General features: G+C 41.3%; 1 protein-coding gene across 4 annotated transcripts in view; it reads right to left on the bottom strand.

Annotated features, from left to right (window-relative positions):
* Positions 1-220: 220 nt before the first annotated feature.
* Positions 221-20,653, bottom strand: part of PHKB (phosphorylase kinase regulatory subunit beta) — a 148,079-nt gene continuing 127,646 nt past the window's right edge. For 2 of the 4 annotated variants that reach the window (XM_075282098.1, XM_075282100.1), the window contains 8 exons: positions 19,902-19,959; positions 15,079-15,169; positions 13,836-14,038; positions 6,424-6,558; positions 5,109-5,238; positions 4,744-4,851; positions 4,304-4,444; positions 221-1,687 (listed from right to left, as the gene is read on the bottom strand). In XM_075282098.1, the coding sequence (XP_075138199.1) occupies positions 1,550-1,687; positions 4,304-4,444; positions 4,744-4,851; positions 5,109-5,238; positions 6,424-6,558; positions 13,836-14,038; positions 15,079-15,169; positions 19,902-19,959 (1,004 nt within the window). In that variant the 3' untranslated portion in view covers positions 221-1,549. Of the gene's footprint in view, positions 1,688-4,303; positions 4,445-4,743; positions 4,852-5,108; positions 5,239-6,423; positions 6,559-13,835; positions 14,039-15,078; positions 15,170-17,251; positions 17,343-19,901; positions 19,960-20,653 lie in introns of all 4 variants that reach the window. The other 2 variants (XM_075282097.1, XM_075282099.1) reach the window with 1 other exon arrangement.

Below are 20,653 nucleotides of genomic sequence, written 5' to 3'. Positions count from 1 at the left end.
CTGGTCAATTCATTCCTATAAGAAAAAGTAAGCTCGCCCATAACAGCAAGCTGCCAGCTCTCCCGACTAGCAAGGACGAGCCTGCGGCAAATCAACGCTGGTTCTGCAGCAGGCTTGTCCTTGCTAGTCGGGAGAGCTGGCAGCTTGCTGTTACGAGGGAGCTGACTTTTTATCAGCGCAACTGCAAGCGCTGTGCAGTTAAAGCGCACGGACCCCATTATAGTCTATGGGGTCTGTGCGCTTTAACTGCACAACGCTCCTCCTAAACACTCTCCTCCTGCTATTCGTGGACTTAGTGATTCTCCTTTAGTCGAATAGTGGTTTCCCCTGAAACAAGCTTTTTTTCCCATAGACTATAATGGGATTCGATATTCGATCGAGTAGTCGAATATGGAGGCTCTACTCGAAACGAATATCGAATCTCGAATATTTCACTGTTCGCTCATCTCTAATAATTACTTAATCACACAATGTAAAGATTGAGAGCTCTCAGTAGTTGATACCTTTTTTAATGGCTATCAACTACTGAGAACTCTCAATCTTTACATTTCACATCCACTGGCTAATACGGTACAAAGATAAATTTTTCTTAATTATACAAATGTGATTTTCTAGAATTTTTTTTAGATTCTATCTCTCATAGTTGAAGTTTACCTACAAAAAAAATGACAGACCTCTCCATTCTTTGTAGGTGGCAAAACTTGCAAAATCACCAGTGTATCAAAAAATTATGTTCCTCACTGTATGACACTTGTGTGTTTTAGACAGTATTTTGTGAATTGCGCACAAATCCTTTCCCTGTCCTGACAGTTTGGTATATTTTATGCTAGGTTCACACTTGCATGTGTTTTTCTGTTCTTCCGTTCCATTGGAGCACCAGAAGAATTTAAAAATGGACACCATCTGGTCCGTATTATGACAGGGAAAGAGCCTGAGGGACCCCACTGACTTTAACGGGGTGTGTCAGATGCCTGTTGCGAGTCCGTTTTATAAAACTGAAATTGCCAGGTGAAAGAGTCAGGCTTACAGAATTTTTGTGCTCAGCAATTTCTGACACTGCAACAGAGTCTCTGAACAGAGACTACAACACAGATGTGAACCTAGCCTTAAACTGTTATATTGTATCTGTCATGAGTTCAGATTATTTGTGTCACCTAACCTAGACTGGATACAACTGTAACAAACCCTCAGATGGAAACAAATATTTCCAGTCAATGACAGTAAGCAAAATAAATGGTGAGGAAGTGAATTACCAAATCTGTTATATACTTGAAAAAATTTTTTTTCACACAATGATGAAGCTTAAATAATGGAAAACTTCTTTGACGGTTATCTGATGCCACTGTAGTATCTGCAGGCATGTCATATGTGTTAATGACCGGGCCGGGCCAATTTCCAGTACCGTATTTAATGCAAAAATAGTTGCAAGACAAAAGCCAAGCCTTGTGTAAGAATTCTACTATGCTGGCATGAGTCACTAAGCATAGGGCGCAACATGTCAGGCGATAAATGCAGAGCCGCGCTCGCCTCTTGTTGCTGGTGATGGTCTTTAGCTGATGCTGCATGGGTCATCGGTGCTTGGCCTGACTTCAGCTTCCAGCAGCATGTTCATGACGGCTTTTGTCAGGTAGCTACAGGTGCCTCTCCTGCCCAGCGGGGGAGTGTTGTAGAAAGCGGACATGTCATCCTAAAAAAAGCACAGAGAGTTAGCAGAATTATAGAAAGCCACTGGGATCACTTCTCTTCATCTCTTTGTTTGTACAACAATATTTGCTGCAGAGCTGCCCTGGTATGTAAGGATGAAGAATACAATGAGTGTAGTAGACAAGCTCAACTTCAGGAAATGCGCTTAAAGGGGTAAACAAAGCTTAATACTTGTATAATGAAAAGTTCTGCACCTGTCCAAGGTACTTTGTGATCCAATTTTTCACAAACGCTGCTGCTCTGAGTAAATAGAAATATTCTTGTTCAGAAATTGTATACAGATCTAATCTCTCTCAACAACTGAGGGTTCGTTACAGTTGTATCCAATCCTCTCTGGACTAAACGGCCTAGACTCCACACAGATATGTTGTAACAAACCTTCAGGACAGGAGTGAGATTTGTGCTGTTGTACTCTCAACAAGAAAGTTTCCATTCGCTTACAGCAACAAGAGATCTTGAAAATTGTGGAACAAAGTACCGTATTTTTCGGACTATAAGACGCACTGGACTATAAGACGCACCTAGGTTTTAGAGGAGGAAAATAGGGAAAAAAAATTTTGAAGCAAAAACTGGTAAAATATTTAATGTATGGGAGTTGTAGTTTTGCAACAGCTGCAAGGCCACATTGACAGGTGACCCTGCAGCTGTACGGGGATGCATAGAGTGTTTTTTTTTGCGGGTCCAGAAGTACTTTTTAGTTATACCATTTTGGGGAATATCTATTGCTTAGATCACCTTTTATTGAAAAAAAAACCCGGTGGTTTATGATATATGATTTTCTACTTTTATATATATATATTCTAGGGACAGGAGGTGATTTATAACTTTTATTTATTTCATATTTTTATTATATATTTTTAAAGTTTTTTTTTTTTTTTTACTATTTTATTCCCCCCCCGGGGCTTGAACCTGCGGTCACTTGATTGCAAGTCCCATAGACGGCAATACAACTGTATTGCCGTCTATGGGACATTCTGTGTATTAGTATTACGGCTGGTCATAGACCCAGCCGTAGTACTAATATATAGCAGTGACAGACCGGGGAGCCTCATTAGGCTCCCGGCTGTCACCCGAACAGGTCGGCTCCTGCGATATCGCCGCGCAGGAGCCGGCCTGCAACTTTACAGGTACGGGGCCGGTGGGGACCGGCCCCGGGGGAGAAGGGGCCGCTGATACTGACCCGGCATCCGCTGTACTTGAGAGGCGGATGCCGGGGAGGGATAGACGCCGGGGCCTGAGACATCGCTGCCCTGCCCTGCATGAAGCCAGCGGCGGGGGGACGGAGGAGCGGAATAGCAGCATCACTCCTCCCGCTGCTGGCTTCATGCAGGGCAGAGGAGCGCAGCGATGTCTCAGGCCCCGGCACCTGTAATGGCGTCTATCACTTGCCGGCTTCCGCCTCTCTATTACAGCGGATGCCAGGCGCCACATTCGGCCTATAAGACGCACCCTTCTTTTCCCCCCAAATTTTGGGGAAAAAAAGTGCGTCTTATAGTCCGAAAAATACGGTATATTAGAAAGTTGCAGAACTCTTTGTTATACAACGAGATCTTTGGTTTTACATACGAATGTCAATGCCTGAGAAGTTTTATATCATTCTAATATACTTTGTAATGTAATTCCTTACCATTTCAAGGGATCTGTTAGCTGTCAGTGAAGGAGATAAATCTGGTTTATGCTTACAGGCAGCAAACTGGTTAAGGCCCGGTTCATATCAGCGTTCAGATTTTCGTTTGGGAAGTCCGCTTGAGGACCCCCGTACGAAAACCTATATGCATTAAAAAGCAGTTACCTAAAAAACCACACATACCCCATAGACTACAATGAGGTCTGTGTGGTTTCTGCACAAAACATGTGGAAAGAAAAGTCCTGAAAGCAGCATTTTCTCTCTGCTTGTTTTGTGCGGAGACCACACAGACCTCATTATAGTCTATAAGATCCTTATGGTTTCTTAGGTAACCACTTTTTAATACGTACAGGTTTCCATTTTGGCGGGGCCCCAAGTGGATTCCCTGAATGCTGATGTGAACCGGGCCTTATAACTAGTCTGGCTCGCAGCGTATCATATGTTATCCAGTATAAGTAATACTCTGTGAGGCAGCTACATCACCAGCAGCTGTACAGATTTCTCTGATACTTTGCTACAATGTATCAGTCTTAGTTCCTCCTATTTAGTTCACATAGCATTTTCTGTACTAGACACAATTGTATTCACTTCTCAGGTAAGAGGAGGACCAAATGACCAGCAATGTCATTTACTAACTGCAAACAGATATCTGTAATGGTTAGAAACTGAAATATTAAGCATATACGGTTATTAAACATTATTAATATGCTCCCTTGTAAATACCACCTCTTTATTTCTATATATTTATAGCCCCTCTGGCATATGACACCTGTTAACTTCTATATTATACACCATTCTATCCTTCTATGTAACTGCAGGATTTAGTATAATCTGATATGAAGCTCTCAGACTGCGCTGCTCAGGTGACTGGCTGAATTTAATTTGATGTGCTTGGCTATGTTTGTAGAGATTGTGATCAGACGTCTTGTGCGGAGACGATGACCTTCAGTCGGGGCCTAAGTCCTGCCTCACCTGCTTTTCTGCTCCTTGAAGTCTGCTCTGATCACGCTGAAAATCATTAAACGCCTCTTTCACCAGTTTGTCCAAATCAACTTTCTCTTGAAATTCAAACTCAGGATTTCTCTCCAGGATTACAGAGACGATCATGAGCAACTGTGGAAAGACAGAAGAGAGGCCGTGAAGAAGTCGGTGGTGTTAGATTAACTATAAGAGGTCATAATGGGATGATTATTTTTGCAACTCTTCGATTCCTTTTCCATATTTTAAATCAGACTATACTTGTTGTATGGGAAGTAATAAAATCATCTATAATCTTACAGACCTGAATACGTAAAGCTTATAGTCTACAACATCAGGCCATATCTGCTAAGTGGTTTCACAAAAATTTCAACAGCATGTGAGTTGCTGCAAAGTACAAGTTCTTGAATAATAGCAGTAATATAATGCATTACCTCAACAACAATCTGCCGGTATTCAGGCTGTGAGATGTTCTGCAGCATGTCCTCAACCAGAAGGGAGAAGTTCATCTCATACATTGTCATGTCAGACAGGGTGGGTTGCTGTGTGGGAAGTGTAAGGTAGAATAAGACTTAAAAACCAGACTGATCTAGCACATAGACAAGCCACTTTGGTTTCAGCTACCATGATTGTAGTAGCAGATCACAGTGTAATATGTCATACTGGCAGTGTGAATTCTGAAGTACACATTTTCATGCAGGCCAAGTATGTCACAACTACAATGTGCTATAATCACAGAGCGAAAACCAACACGGAACTCCAAACTCAAACCCAGGGGATGGTACTATGAGGTTTATACCTGAGGAAGGAACTTTCCGGCCACCATGATACCGCTGGGTGTCCTCTCCAGAATCTGCCACACCCTATCGTAGAATCCGGCTGGATTTCTGTTCAGAGAGCCGTCTATCTGCCTGCGGTTCAGCCAGCACCTGCACAAGCATGTTAGAGGTTCAGTCACTAACACAGACTGAGGTTATTTAGTAAAAAGAATAAGATTTTCTGTGCAATTAGTTAATTTGATTAATTTGCCATTAAAAGAATTGTAAATCTGATTTTCATCAGAACCATGAAATTGTTTTTAGGCATAGTCTGATAGCCCTGCAGGCTTTGTCATCCCAGCTGCAAACTATGATGAGCAGTTTCCGCACTGTAGCAAGATCAGTAGGTCTGATTTTTTTTTTTCTCCCTATGCTAGCTTGTTTTCACTTTTTTAATCTCTTTAAGCAAAAACATGAAAATAGAGATTAAATGGAGAATCACTGAAAAAAATTTAGGTTTTATCTTTAGGCGAAAATCACCCAGTCCTAAGCAAAACCATCACTAATTTTGACAAACTGTTTGCTACCCCATTCAAATAGATATTTGTCAATCTGGCCATATACTGTACCAACTAGATTTTGCAAATCTCAATTGGATTTACTAATATGTATGGAGATATACATGCTTGGCCTTTACATCTCCTTCCTACTTCAACAACATGAAACCTTGGGTAAACTAAATGCATATATTTTAGAGGAGTCTGGGAACATGGATAGCTTAGCTTTAGGGAGTGGCTGTAGATTTAATGGCCTAAATATATTAAACCAGATGTACCAGTGTTCTGGTGTAAAAGCAATACTATCTTGGTGGCTCAGACATTCTGCACCAAAAGAATGTGTCACTGTCAATTTTCTGACCCCCGTACCCCATTTAGAAAGGTGGGCATAGTGTGGTGGGTCGTTCAGACAAAGAATTCATACCAGAAAATTGGTGTGAGTTATATCTAAGCGTTATGCCTGTTGTGGCGTACAGGTCAATTAGTAGAGTAAATTAAGAGCTGTGAGAAATACAATCCCTCAAAGAACCGGGGAGGGCAGGAACATGAGCTAACCTATCACTTCAGCTCCTACTATGCACTGCTTTTAGAAAAGTGAAGTGTGAAGGTCGCTTTGGTTGTGACTAGTATATAATACATAATGTAAAGTTGTATATAATACATAATGTAAGTAAAGCTACTCAGCATTCTATGTACATGCGTCGATGTAAAGTGATGATCATCCATGGAGACAACTCCTTGCACCTATGAAGTAGAAGTAAATAGAAACGATGTGTTTCACTTCACAGATATGTCTTACCTCCCAGATTGCTGTGGCTGCAGAATACAGAGGAGAAGCTGTTTGATCTCACTAGGTGATAGCTGGTAGATGTCCTGTTCTGGCTGCTCTCCACTGCGGATATTTAGTTCGTATCTCATGGCATGAATTATCCATCTGAATTAAAAGAATTCAATGAGAAATCTATAAATGAAATATCCAACCCTACCACATAGCGCCCTTATGCTGGGATTATAAATGAGGTTTTTTCTCAATAGTGGTATGGTTGAAACAAACAAACCAAAAAAATATACATTTTAGTTATTTAAAATGCAGGTTTATCTTAAGCTGTGATAAACTAACATGTTCAGCATAAAGAAATATTATCATGTTGCTTATTCAGACAGAACCTATTGGGTACGACAGCAGCTTCTTCTTTCTCCATATGGGTTCTATGAATATACATTAGATTTGCGATTTTTGGATACAAGATAATGGCTGCTAGGTAGACTGTCAGGATTTCCACCTGTTTGATCATTTGTTTCCCCTAATGATAAATGGCACTATAGAAGGTTCATAGCAGCATATCTCCACTAGAAACCATGTAGAAATTTTACTGGGGTTGATAAATACTGAAAAAAGCTCCAATAAGTTGCCATAGCAGTCATCCTCTCAGGTCCTGAACTACGCAGAACATAGTGACCTGCATTTTCTATTGTGGCTAGACTGCCATAAACATGGCATCTTTGGCACATTTAGTTTGGTGTAAAATGTTTCAACTAGCTAGATATGTGTATGTGGCTTCTCAGAAGGCTAAAAGGCAGCAAGAGGTGACACAATTGTGATGGAAAATTGCTTCAAGCGAGCCAACCAAATAAACAGCTATTTTTCTGGAGTCCTTTAAATAAGCAGGGCAGTAGCAAAGCTGAGTGACAAACAATGTAAATGTATTCAAAACCAGGGAAATATATTGGTGTATTACCAAACAGATTTGAAACCAAGAAGCCTGGATTGGATGCTTTGGAGCATTTGGATGCTAGTGAGTCAGACTACTAGACTGTTGGCAGGCCCATGTATATGGCCAATGTTATTCTCTGCTGATACATGAGCAGGTAGGAGTATGGCTGCCGACAGATTGAGCTAACGAGCCTAATAATCAATTACCATTTTCCTAAATCACCTTACTGCTACCATGTACAGATAATAGTCATCCAAAGAACCTGAGTGTTCTGCACAATTACAGACAGTGATGCGCAATCTGAAGTAGATGGATGTGTAGATGGCTTAGATTTACTAATAGTTAAGACACAGCCAGCTGTTGTGCGGCTGAATTGGTGATCAATGAGAAACTGATCGGCACTCGTTTGCATTGGTCTAATTACAAAGGCCGATGCAAGCTGAATGGTGGAGGATCTCTAATAGTTTCTGCCCCATTTGGCCACGTGGATTATTATTATTATTATTTTTAAATGTAGATCGTGAGCCGCATATAGGGATCACAATGTACTTTTTTTTTTTTTTGTAGAATGGGAGGAAATCCACGCAAACATGGGGAGAACATACAAACTCCTTGCAGATGTCGTTCCTGGTGGGATCACGTGGATTATTGACAGGGTTGTCCTGATTATACAGGTAATGGCTGCCGATAATCTGCACAAAACATGTGATCAGCCAACAAGCCATTGTTTTCTCACTGGCCACAGAACGAATAAACAGGGCTATCATTGCCAATAATTATCCAGAATATTGGACTACCTAATGGGAACTTTAGACCGTGTGAAAATGTTCCAGATTTATCACAGTAACTGATGCTGGATGATAAATCTGACGTATCTTTAGACTATCTAGTCTACATGTATACCATCATTTAGTTGGCTTACTTTCAGCTAGAATTGACACAATTTTTGAGCTTTTTTGATGGATCTCGGTGCATTTAAGCCATACTGTCTTTTTCTGAGAAGCCACAACCATATGTCTAGTAATTCAGAAAAACTTTAGCTCAAAATAGACGTGAAACATTTCTCCCAGAGTCTGGTCATAACTACAATAATAAATCTTGGTCTTTGAATGCATCTTTTGCTATAGACTACACAGCTGCAGGTGTCATAGTGGTGACAGAAATCTCTATATAATCACAGGTATGACGTGACCACACGCTGGGAATATTCCTTTGAATCCATTTCTGACTTTGGCTCATAAAACTGAATGGAAAGCGTGTGTTTTTCGGAAAAAAATAAAAAATAAAAATGTGTGTGTGTGAACTAGTGTTCATAACTACTGCACTCTCAGAACTAGGCAACCCCCTGAACTGAATCCCTTGGGGTGATGCCTTTACAGATGTATTTAGCCCCCCGAGCCACCAATGATGTCATTTCTCACTGAAACACAGATTTATTTCAGCAGGATATCATTACTGACCCTGAGGTAACAGCAGAACTGTGTAGCAAGTGCCGATCCCTAGCTGAAACTTACTGACAAGTGAAAGCATCCTGGCCAGGTACTGAATTCGGTTATAGCTACATCAGGTACATTGTGTGGCATCAGCGGCTGGATTTACAGTGCTTTTATACTACAGATTTGCATGCAGCTTTTAATTGCAGTAATGTCTAGCACATTAATATACATTTCCCCTGTGTGCTAATAGCCAATAAACTGAAAACCTCTGCTTTACTGGCATAGTAGAAATATCTATGCAATTTAAAACCTATTATTCAATGTACAATGAAGAGTTTTATAATTGTTTAATAAGCTTAATATATTCCATTCCTCCTGGATTTTAGGATTTCTACTTGCCTCTTTCCAGGGAATAAAAACCTGTCCCAGTCTTGTGATGGCCATGCGGGTGAACAGCTCTGGATTATTAAAGCTGTGTCTTGTAATGAGCATGCATTTGTGTCTACAAAGCTGCTGCTACACGGTGTCCTGGCGGCACCTCGGCCATATTCGGTGCTGGGGCTGCCGATGCTTTCGGTGATAAAGAAGTGAAACTTCAATTAATTGTAGGATTTTCCTCATCGCCGACTGTGCAGTTCTGCTGTTACTATGTGGCCAGTAATGAGAAATAGCCTGGAATTAATCTGTGTTTAATTTACTTAAAAGTGAAGGTATCAACGACCCCAGAATTGAATTTGGCTATGGTGCATCCAGAAGAGGATGTGGAGACATGTTTATGCCATCTTGGTAATACACTGTTTTCTGACTATAATGGATGGTGCAAGGAAGAGGTAACATCCGATTCCTTTACTACCAAAGTTCTATAAACATTCTACAGAGCAGCAATTTTCAGATTTACAGTCAATTAACAATCCCAAATAAGACGATTAATGTTCCTGCTAACAACTATGGACAAGGCTGAAGAATCTCTCATTACATTTACAGGAACAACAAGTGAAGTATTAAGATCACATGGAAAATTGATTTACTTTCCTTTCCCAAGTTGAAACTATGCTGCCCTATTATAGGAAAACAAATGTGTCCATAGAACTTTCAGAAACCAACAAATAACTTGATTTCTTGCGTTTAGTTTTATTTTATTTATTTTCATTTTTATCTAAATTGAGCAGGTTGACCTTGGAAAGCGACAGTGGAGTTTAGCTCCAGCTATCTGACCGTTATAGGTCTGTTACATCTATCTCTATCTTTGTCAGTTAAACTCTCACAATGCACTGCTCCCCACAACAATAAAGAAAAGGGTGAAACGTCTATCACATATGTGCAGAATTCACCATCCACATGTAGCACGGCATTATGGCTAGTTAACAGTGTGCCACTTATCTGACATAACCAGTTCAACCTACAAAAACTCATTTTATAAACTGTGCCCACTGCATGCGGGTGTGTTTTCAGCTTTGCGTGTCCTTTCCCTAGTGGCAATCTGAATTTAGACATAAATGCAGTAGTGTAGCTATATGGGTCGCAGCAGTCACATCTGTGACTGGGACTCTTAAGCCAGGGAACCCCACAAGTCCACCTCTATTCACAAAGATACTGAACAGAACAGAATTTTTTGAAGTCTAGTTGCAAAACGGCACCATTCACTTACATATGTGAAGGAGTCACAGGATGGCATAGTAATCTTTGGTTACACAACAGGAGTCATGGGCCACTGTATAGCTCTAGCAGACAGCATTAGCAGCTATAAATGAAATTGTAAGGGTGGGTCAGGGGGTCCAAGCTAAACTTTCGCACCACAGCCCATGGGCCTTAGGCTGGTCTTACACGACCATAGTGGTTTTTGCGGTCCGCAATTTGCTGATCCACAACACAAATTTCACTCTAAAAAAAAAGTCATTCTGCAGATGTCCATGTCCATCCGCATAGTGCATCCGCAAGGCTCCGTGTGCATCAGTTTTATGCGGATTCACAAAAAAACAACACACACCAATGCAATGCAATGGTGACATCCACAGTTGCGGATATACACTGATGTACCTTCAGTGCATATCCACATAACTGCACGCGCCATAGAGTTCTATGGGGCTGTCCGTGCCGTGAATTCACGGCCTTTGTGGACATGCAGTATTCAGTGCGGTCCCTAGTTACGGCACACCACATAACAGATAAAATATATGGTGGTGTAAGAGGCCGCAGTGAATACAATGTGTCCGCAAATGGTCTGCAATTGTAGACTTAAATTATGTTGGTGTAAGAACAGCCTTAGCATGAATGGAGAATAATTGATTCGATAACCGTATTTTGCGGACTATAAGGCGCACCGGACTATAAGGCGCATTACCCATGAGCGCCTTATAGTCCTGCCTAGGTCCATATATAAGGCGCACCGGACTACAAGGCGCAGCGCTGTCCGGTGCGCCTTATATGATTGAAAGCGGCGGCCGGCAGACTTTGCCGGCGGCCGCTTAACCCCCCGCGTGCCAGCCGCTTCTATTCATTTCAATGGCACGCTTCCATTGAAATGAATGGAAGCGCTCGGCACACGAGGAGTTAAAGGGATTCTACCTTTAAAAGAACTTCCTTCTTGATCACGTCGGAATAGTCTCTTACCTTTTTACCATAGCCAGCGCCGCCTTCTTCCGCAGCTCCGTCTCTGTCTTCTTTGGGCCTCATGGATGATGAATGCGCAGTCGGCTCTAACAGGCTCTCGCAGCCAGAGCCGACTGCGCATGCGTCATCCATGAGGCCCAAAGAAGACGACACGGAAGGCGCGAACACAGCTCAGGGAGAAGGCGGCGCTGGCTATGGGAAAGGTAAGAGACAAATAGTCTTTTAAGGCTATTCCGACGTGGTTAGGGAGAAGAGGTTCTTTTAATGGTAGAATCTAGAGTTGAGCGAGTACTGTTCGGATCGGCTGATCCGAACAGTACTCGCTCATCTCTAGTAGAATCTCTTTAAGCAGCGGCCGCCGGCAAAGTCTGCATGCCGCTTCCATACATTACAATGAGAGCGCGCTATTCAAATAGTTAGAGATGAACGAATACTATTTGAATAGCGCGCTCCCATTGCAATGTATGGAAGCGGCATGGAGACTTTGCCGGCGGCCGCCGCTTAACTCCTCGCGTGCCGCTGCTTCAAGCCTTATATAAGGCGCACCGGACTATAAGGCGCACTTTCGATTTCTGAGGAAATCAAAGTATTTTATGTGCGCCTTATAGTCCGGAAAATACGGAAATCAGGATCACTATAGAATAATTTTTTTTTTTTTTGGACAAAAATGCCCCACTGCTACCGTAAGCATACATTTCACATGAGACTTTCACTGCGAGAACATTACAGGTGTCAGAACCATCATTTTAGGCTGTGTTCACACAGAGGAATTAGCCACGGATTTCGCAAGAAGCAGAGATCGCAGCAGGATGTGGAAAAAAGAAGCATCCTGCTCGATCATGCCAGAGATTCCGTGGCTTGAGAATCTTTGCTAATAAGGCCCATTCATCTGGGAATAATCAACAGCGGGATGCCGTGACAGAATTCCGAAGCAATGCATCAGCAGACCGCAGCGAATATAAAGAGGAACTTACCCTTACAGTGGTTTTGTGAGGTGTTTTTCAGTCGCACAGCTTATACAAGAGAAGCAAATTGAAACAATGTGGAGATTTTTTTTTTTTTTTTTGAATTGATGCTTTCTACTCCAGTCTTAATCAATTTCTCTGCTGTTGAAAGATGTGCCAGGATTATTAAGAAGCTCAGACCTTGTAATAATTCTGGTGCATCTTGGGAGGTCCCTGGTGCCAGAATTGAAATCAATAGCAGCTAGGGACTGGTGTAGATTTCTGTATAAGGCTTACCAGTCTTATGTCTTCACTCTGTCTTCACCTCTGCCCTGATTGGTCAGCTTTTCTCAAAAGCAATGAGCCTGGCAGTTAAGAAGGGGCAAAGTGGAACATATTTTGTCACAAGTGACAATGAGCCAACGTGCGATACTTTTCAGGCCTGTTTTCTTGCACAAAATTTTGATAAATGTACGCATTATATTTGACATGTTTAATGCAGTTTTGAACACAAAAACCATCTCATGTAAATCCACTCTGAAATTAGGGGCTATGTATCTATGTAATGCAGGCAGCACTGGAGCAAGTTACAATAGGTAAGGGGGTAATGTACTGATCTCTCATGTGAGTAGCATGGCAGGTGAGAGCAGGTCTTCACTGTAATGGTTCTGTCAAGCGCTTGTTCTACTTTAACAAGAACAACCGAGCAGAAATCAATAGCGAAGCTCTAAATCAAATCCAGAATAGAAAGGGCTCATTGCAGGGGGCTTCTTTCTACTTGTCAGAGCTACAAATGGGCAAAAGTCAGCAGCAAAATGAGCAGATGAGATTAACCTCAGAGTCCTGTGAATGGTTCAGTCTTGCCCCCACTATAGCTCCCAATAATATGCAGCCATCAATGCAATAAAAGTGAGCCTCAAATTGTCAAGTAAACGATATAAACCTCGATTTTCTGCTTTTTCTCAGTTTCTGTAATGAAATTACTAAAATGCATACATATAAGGCAACTACTTATAATCACACCCATGTAGAACATCTACAGGTGTGTCCTTCCTTAAAGAGGACCTTTCACCACATGGGGCACATGCGGTTTTATATACCGCTAGAAAGCAGACAGTGCGCTTTCATGTTCTGTGCCCCGGGTGAAGAGCTATCGGTGCCGGTACCGTAGCTCTTCACAGTCAGAAGGGCATTTCTGACAATGTCAGGAACGCCTTTCCTCACAGTAGTGCCTATAGTGCTGTACAGTGAGAGCGGGGAGGAACGCCTCACCCTCCCCTCCTGATAGTGAAACAAGACTGCACTTTGATGTATGTTCTACATACCACTAAACATCCCAACAACAACATACTGTATAAGAAGTTTGAAAGACTTCTTTTAAAAATGGTACACAAGAGAGCTGCTGAACTTGTTATTATATAGAAAAACTGGAAAAGCTGTACATAATACAGGAAGGTCAACGCTTGAATTGGAGCAAACTACCCAAGTATTGGCAACTGTACTCACCCAACCCGTATCTTTAACATGCCGCTGAACAACTGGGGAGTGTTAGAGATAATCCACCCGATGTGGATGACCAGTTCTTGTTGCAGGACAGCCTCCCGCTCATCATAGGGACTGCACTTGCTGTAGAGAATATCCTTTATCACCCCGGGTGAAAGTGGGTTGGAGATAACTGCCTCCTCATGGCCAAAAACACCAAGCGTGACCTAAGAATACACAGTAAAACATGATCATAACAGGATGACAATGGAGAGATCAGCCAAGCACAATTCTTAGCTTACTGTCAGAGGTACACATGCAGCAAAGCTCGCTTTTTATTGGTAATAAATGCTGTAACTCACATGCTGATTTGCATAATTGTAGTAAGTGGATTGTAAATTTTAGGGCACTGTACACAGTGTTAACAGGCAATTCAGTCCTCTGATTTCTGCAACTTTGTAACTTGTGTTTTAATTCTCACTATGCTGTCATTGCTTGCTGTCAGTGTGTAGGCATATTCAGGGGACTTAAAAATGGTACTTTTCATGTGATAATTCCTCAATCATGAGAAATATTGGTCAGGGCACACTGCATTCATCTATGTGGATACCACCATGTATGTGCACCATGATAATGGCAGCAGAAAGGATCCCAGCAGTCAGATCCCCATTGATCAGACACCTTTTTTCCTAACCTGTAAACAGGGGTAAGTTGTAAGTCTACCAGAACTCCTTTAAGCAATCTGTAGTGTGGCCTACAAGATATACTGTTTCAGCACTGTTGCACCTGGACATGTCCTGTAGTCACCTTCATGTAGGACGAGCATGCTCCCTTACTTCCCTTTAGCTGTCTATTAGATCAATCCTACTTAACCATACATGTGGTGTCGCAACAGATGAAATGTGTGCAGTTCATAAAGGAATTTTGTTAGGTGGACTGGCCAGTGTGGCAGATAGTAAGACTGATGGATGGATGAGGAGTCACATAATTAAGTCACATGACTGAGAATAAATGATATGGACAGAATTTAGTTGATCATATACAGTGATGGACTTGTTCTATAAAATACTTATTTTTTATGACCTACACACCCATTTTTTTTTTTTGCTAGATTTTTCATCATTACATTGATAATGGGATGTACATAAAACTGACATCTTACCCTAAAACTGATTGATAATGGGGCCTGGTTTCTGACTACTGACAATTATATACAGGTATCATTGAATACATAGATATCTAGTGATATGATGGTTAGAGTACTCACCTGCTTGCCCTGAACTAATGCATTAGTTATAGATGGAGCAAGGCTGTCCACTATTTTACCTAAAAGACTGGCAGCAAGACGAACAATAGACCTGTAAGCAGAAAACAGAGCAGTGCCACTCAACTTGTCATACATGCACAATTTCCATTAGCATCTTAACGGGTACTTGCCAAGGTTTAGAGACTTTTGAGAACACTGTGAAGGCTCACACAGAGTTCCCCTTTAAACCCCTATTTGCATATTACATGAGAAGCATCTCCATTACCAGTGTGCTAGATAATCCGTCCTGCCCTCCCACAAACTGTCTGCTGGTAATGAGGAATACAATATTAAAATAATCAGTCAAACTAATGGACTACAGAAAGCAATTAATGCAGATTTGTGGAGATGAGGAGACATGGAACATCAGGGTAAAGGAGGTCAATAGTTATCTTACAGCGGAATCATCCTGTGTATGTGGCGGCAGAGGCAGCTGTGGTACTACAAGTCTATAAATGCCTGAGTGTTTTCATGTCATAAGTTACACAGAGTTTTATATTACATTCACAATTCTACTGGTAGCTTGCAGGAACACATTAACTGTGTGCTGACAACTTCATACTAAACATGTCTGACCACCCCCATAATGCTCTTTATTTCGCTATGAAATGTGGGTGTATGACAGAAAGAAAACATATGTCACAGAATGAACCACGTCTGTGCATGCTCTGCAGAGACAAGGACAAGGGGACTTGAGAGCTAACAGAATTTAGAATGCAGCTCTGGATGTGACTTGAATAGAACTACATCATCTGAAGGCAAGTAAAGCTATGGATTCAAAGAAGCAGAGTTATGCTATAAAAAAAAAAGTACTGTAAACCCACCATGTTGTCGCCACAATCTAATCTGCATTCAATAAAATGCTATATGGCTGCATACAGATTGGCCCCTTTGTGGGTAGGAACTGATATCTTCGTTTTCAGAAGTCAGTGTTTAGGATGAAGGGGCGGCTGAGGAAAGGAGGTCTGTAGTAAAACCAAGGTCTTAAAATAAAAACTTTTAAAGAAGAAAAGGTAAATGTGATGATTAGATCTCATCATGGACCCAAGTCAGACAGAGTCACCATGTATAATATGTATGTATGTCAGGGAGCTGCTAACAGGCGATAATGGAGTTTACTTTCCCTCCCCTATCTGGTTTGCTTGTTGATGTCTTTAGGGGGCAATCTGTATTCAGTAGGGCTCTATACAAATGTGTACACATCAGCCTCCTCTAGTAGAAAGGTAAATTTGGGGTGGTCAAAGATTTATAGTTAAATTTGGCACTATAAAACATATGAGGAGAATGCTCCACATTGCTTGCATCAGATTCCCCTTTAAATACAGTTATAACAAGATGCTCCATCAGCCGTATCAGTCTATTATCACTTCTGCTCAGCATTTATCATATGTTGGGGGATAGTATAGAGGAATCTGTTCCACGCTCATTAACAGAGGTCCTGACAGATCTCATCCATGTGCAGGAAGCCTTAGAGTAATCTGGTCAGTTCTGGGTCTTCTGGGGGTCATCTGGGGTGCTGGCACTTAATTGGGATTCTTTTGGCTGATTTTGCCTTTTTGCTGCAGAGCTGCATATAATGAGGATAATGAACATCATGGAGTCAGACACAGTCACTGTGTATAATGTGTGTCAGGGAGCTGCTAATAGCTGATAATGGAGCTTTAGTCCGGTCTGTGCTGCTGCTGGTTAATGGGCCACTACCAAATAAAGGAAAATGCATTTCTTGCTGCTGCACCATTAATAGCTGGAAAGTGACGGCTTAGTCTGGTGTGGCAGGAAGCAGCAGGTTGTATGGCAAAGACAGAATAATGCACACACATTGCTGCTATTAAGCTATGCTACTGGTGGGTTTATATAGGATTACAGATAAACTTACTGCATTATTCTTATGCAAAGAGCTGATACAAAAACCATAACATGACAAATATATCTGAGCCACATCTAAATGCCTGAAACAGAAATGCAATATGTTCATCAAAGCCATACTTGCTTCTTTTTGTCTGCCAACCTCTTAGATGTCAGTGGTTAGTTCATGCCTGTTAAATCCAACACATGCAGATTTTTTTGGCAGCGCGAAGTACAAAACAAACAATGGCTGCGCCAGTAAAAGCCGACAGCATAAGCGGCTTTTTACCTGTTTCCCGTGAACCACAATTGTGGTGATATGTGGTGCTATAGATGAGGCTAACCACTGCATGAAGGCAGCGGTGTATCGAACCACAAACCTGTGTGTGACAACAGATATGAGTCATGGTGGGATAGAGGATGAATGTGGCACGGTTGGGTCGAATTTTTAAATACCCCAGAATGCCTCATTTACCCATAGAAGGAGATTACTTTCAGACTGTATATAAAAGGCTGCCCTCATATACTCATATATAATGAAAAGATGAAGTGAAAATTTCAGGAACCTTAAGCCAAAGTACAGTTTTATATTTACTTTTGTTTATATCTAGATGTAATCTACATACAATGCCGATTACCCTTGCACAGATTTTGCTATAATTATCTTGTACCTATTCTTAATTATTTATGTCTTTTTCTCCAGTCACAGAACAAAGGCCAAAGCTGCAGTCACAATTGTGATGTCATCTAGGAAGGTACCAGTGATGACAGATACAGCTATGGTTGACATATTCCAATGCACATATACATATCCCACAGAGCAGTGAAACCGGTTTCTCTGCACAATTAGGGCTGTGGGATGCAGCTCTGGATCTGACTAAGAAATGGATGTATCCCTAGAATAGAGAAACACAACAAAGTATATGTAAATGTACTACCATATAATGAAGTGTACTATTATTATGGAAACTGCAAATTAAATGAAATCTCCCTGAAAAGTCATTACACTATCAGGTTTTAACTATTTCTTAACAAGACACTGATTTCACTCTTTTACTCCTTCAAATTTAGGTTTCTAAAGGTTAACTAATGTGCGAAAGTTGATGGTCATGAAAATGTTTCTAACAGACGTGTTTCAAATTCTTTTCATTTTCAAGACCTTTGCTTACAGTCAATGAATGGGAAAATCTGTATTTACATACATGAGAGGGCACTGATAAACTTACTAGGCCATGTGGCCATGCCAGTTTGACAGGATCAATTTCTAAAAGTAAACATGAATTTGTTCACGTGTAGCAAACATAGAACTTGAAAATTTCTCTCAGCACCAAGAACAGTGCTTCCTATAAATATATACCGATCATCAGCAAGAGGAGTGCCACTACTAAAAAAAAAAAATAAAAAAGTTCAATCTAGCCCCATGGACGGTGCCCCTACTATGACTCAATATGAATACCCAGAAGAACCGTTAAGCACCATGGACAGTGCTACTCCACCATGAAAGTTCAATTCAGTACCATGGACAGAGCTTCCGATGAATGAACCACCCAGTGTCCTACCGAATGCCTTCTATGCATGGTATCATGTAATATTAAGACAGACCTAGAAACCTAGAGAGCATCACTATTTCCACCAGTCTTAAATAAAAAGCAGAGTGGTAAAATCCACCTCAATGACTCCTTACCAAAGGAAGGATTTCAGCTCATGCAGCCAGGTACATAATACAGTAAATGGAGTGGATGAAATGCTAAACACACCCAATGAGTTGATCTTTCAGAGATTTTCTTCTCTGTAGTCAGAAAGTTCCAGGGAACATTGCCCTACATATGAATAGGTGTACCCGTTATTAAAAGGAAAGCTAGAAATGACTGTCATATTAGAGGACAGTTCTAATGTTCTGCACCATACAAGCACTATGTGGTCATGAATTTTCTGGCATAAGCATATTATATAGCATGGTTACAGCCTAGTTGAGGAGGAAATTATTGGGGGTGGGCTTAAGCAGAGTAGAGGGAAGTGCCAAATGACTGTCATACTAGAGGACAGTTATAATGCTTTGCACCATGTGGAGACTATGTGATCATGAACTCACGGGCATAAAGGAGTTTTAGAGGTTAGGCCAAGGTTATAGTAGAGAAAATGATAGTGAGGTTAAGCTGGAGGGGGTGAAGTTGCTAGTTAGAATGCTGACCCCAATTAAGGGAAAATGTCATCAAATAAAACATGTACGTCACATTCTTTACAAAGAAAACCTCCTGTTATGAACAGTATTTTGAGTAACATTTTATTCCTTTCCTTGAGATGATCTTGAGTTACATTTTCAGCCATTGGCAGAGCTGTACTTCACAAAGCTGCTGTACTTTGGAAGCTCCGATGACGGCTGCAAAGTGCTTAGATCACATGTCTGACCAAGAAAATCTGTAGCATCCAGCAAAACTGGGACTGCAGCACTGGACAAGACCAGTGCCTAAGCAAAATCCCGACAAAGAATGTAGATTTAATGATGAACTTTGTTAAAGGGGGTCTTGCCAGCAGGAAATCTGTTATAAACCTATTGGGGAAGGGAAAATTGTTTTACCTGGGTACCTGGAGCATAGACTAATACGCCTCAAAAGTACTCTTCACATGAATAAAATGGTAATTTACATGGAAAAGGGGCTTCCCAAATTTATCATCAGATATTTGGAAACTGGAGAATCACCTCTACAGTGTACTGGGATTAGGTTCATGAAAAATTTCCTGCTGATGAACTGCCTTTAAGATAATGCAATCAGACCCAAAATGTATTATGTCTTGCACGTGGTGATATTATCACAGACCTTATGGAAAACACATCTTTTAACGTCATTTCAGTCATATATCTTCCACAACAGAAACCCTTTTCTACAGACCACAGATGAAGCAAGACAAATCTGGGCCTGGGCTCATAACGAACTTACCAGAGCTTATTGCTGCCCGCTTTCCTATAGATCCTCTCCATGAAATCAGATGCTGTACCTGTTGAAAAAAAGTTTCAGAGTAGATGGTCTTTATTACAGCAGGTGTGAATGAGAATAAATGAGCAGGATGAGCATGAAGCAGTCTAATAACACTGTAACAAGCTGTGTGTAATAGGGTTCAAACAGGATGGTGGCACCAACCCTGCACAGAGAATGTGTAATTATCAGGAGCCCCTGGGGCCGAGTGCCACACCGTGCTGGAATATTTATTACACGCCATTTACACATTGCTAAGTTCAAAGAACAAGAGATGAAGAATGTTCTGCTTTATTTCTCCAGCTGAACATTGCAGATCATCAAAGGAGTGGCACCCCAATTCTACCAAGTAGCCCCCCAATTCTACCAAGTAGCCCGTTCTCACCTCATGGGATGTATGATGTGACCGTGGGGATTTAAATTGGTTATAAAGTATTATAAAAATGGGCCTAATCAGGAGTGAGCCTCAAGCCGCGGGCGCTGCAGCTGACTCAGCCGCAGAATCCGAAGCAAGATAGGGCATGTCGCTTCTTTTTCCCGCTAGCCAAAAAAAACGAGGGACTCCAACTGAAATAAATGGGAGGCCTCTTTGCAGGCAGATTTTTTTTTTTTTTAATGTAGATTGTGAGCCCCACACAGAGCTCACAATGTACATTTTTCCCTATCAGTATGTCTTTTTTGGAATATGGGATGGAAATCCATGCAAACAGGGGGAG

The sequence above is a fragment of the Leptodactylus fuscus genome, chromosome 7, assembly GCF_031893055.1.
Source record: "Leptodactylus fuscus isolate aLepFus1 chromosome 7, aLepFus1.hap2, whole genome shotgun sequence".
Classification (NCBI taxonomy): Eukaryota; Metazoa; Chordata; class Amphibia; order Anura; family Leptodactylidae; genus Leptodactylus; species Leptodactylus fuscus.
The sequence above is the reverse complement of the archived record's forward strand: the minus strand, read 5'-3'. Positions and strand labels throughout refer to the sequence as shown.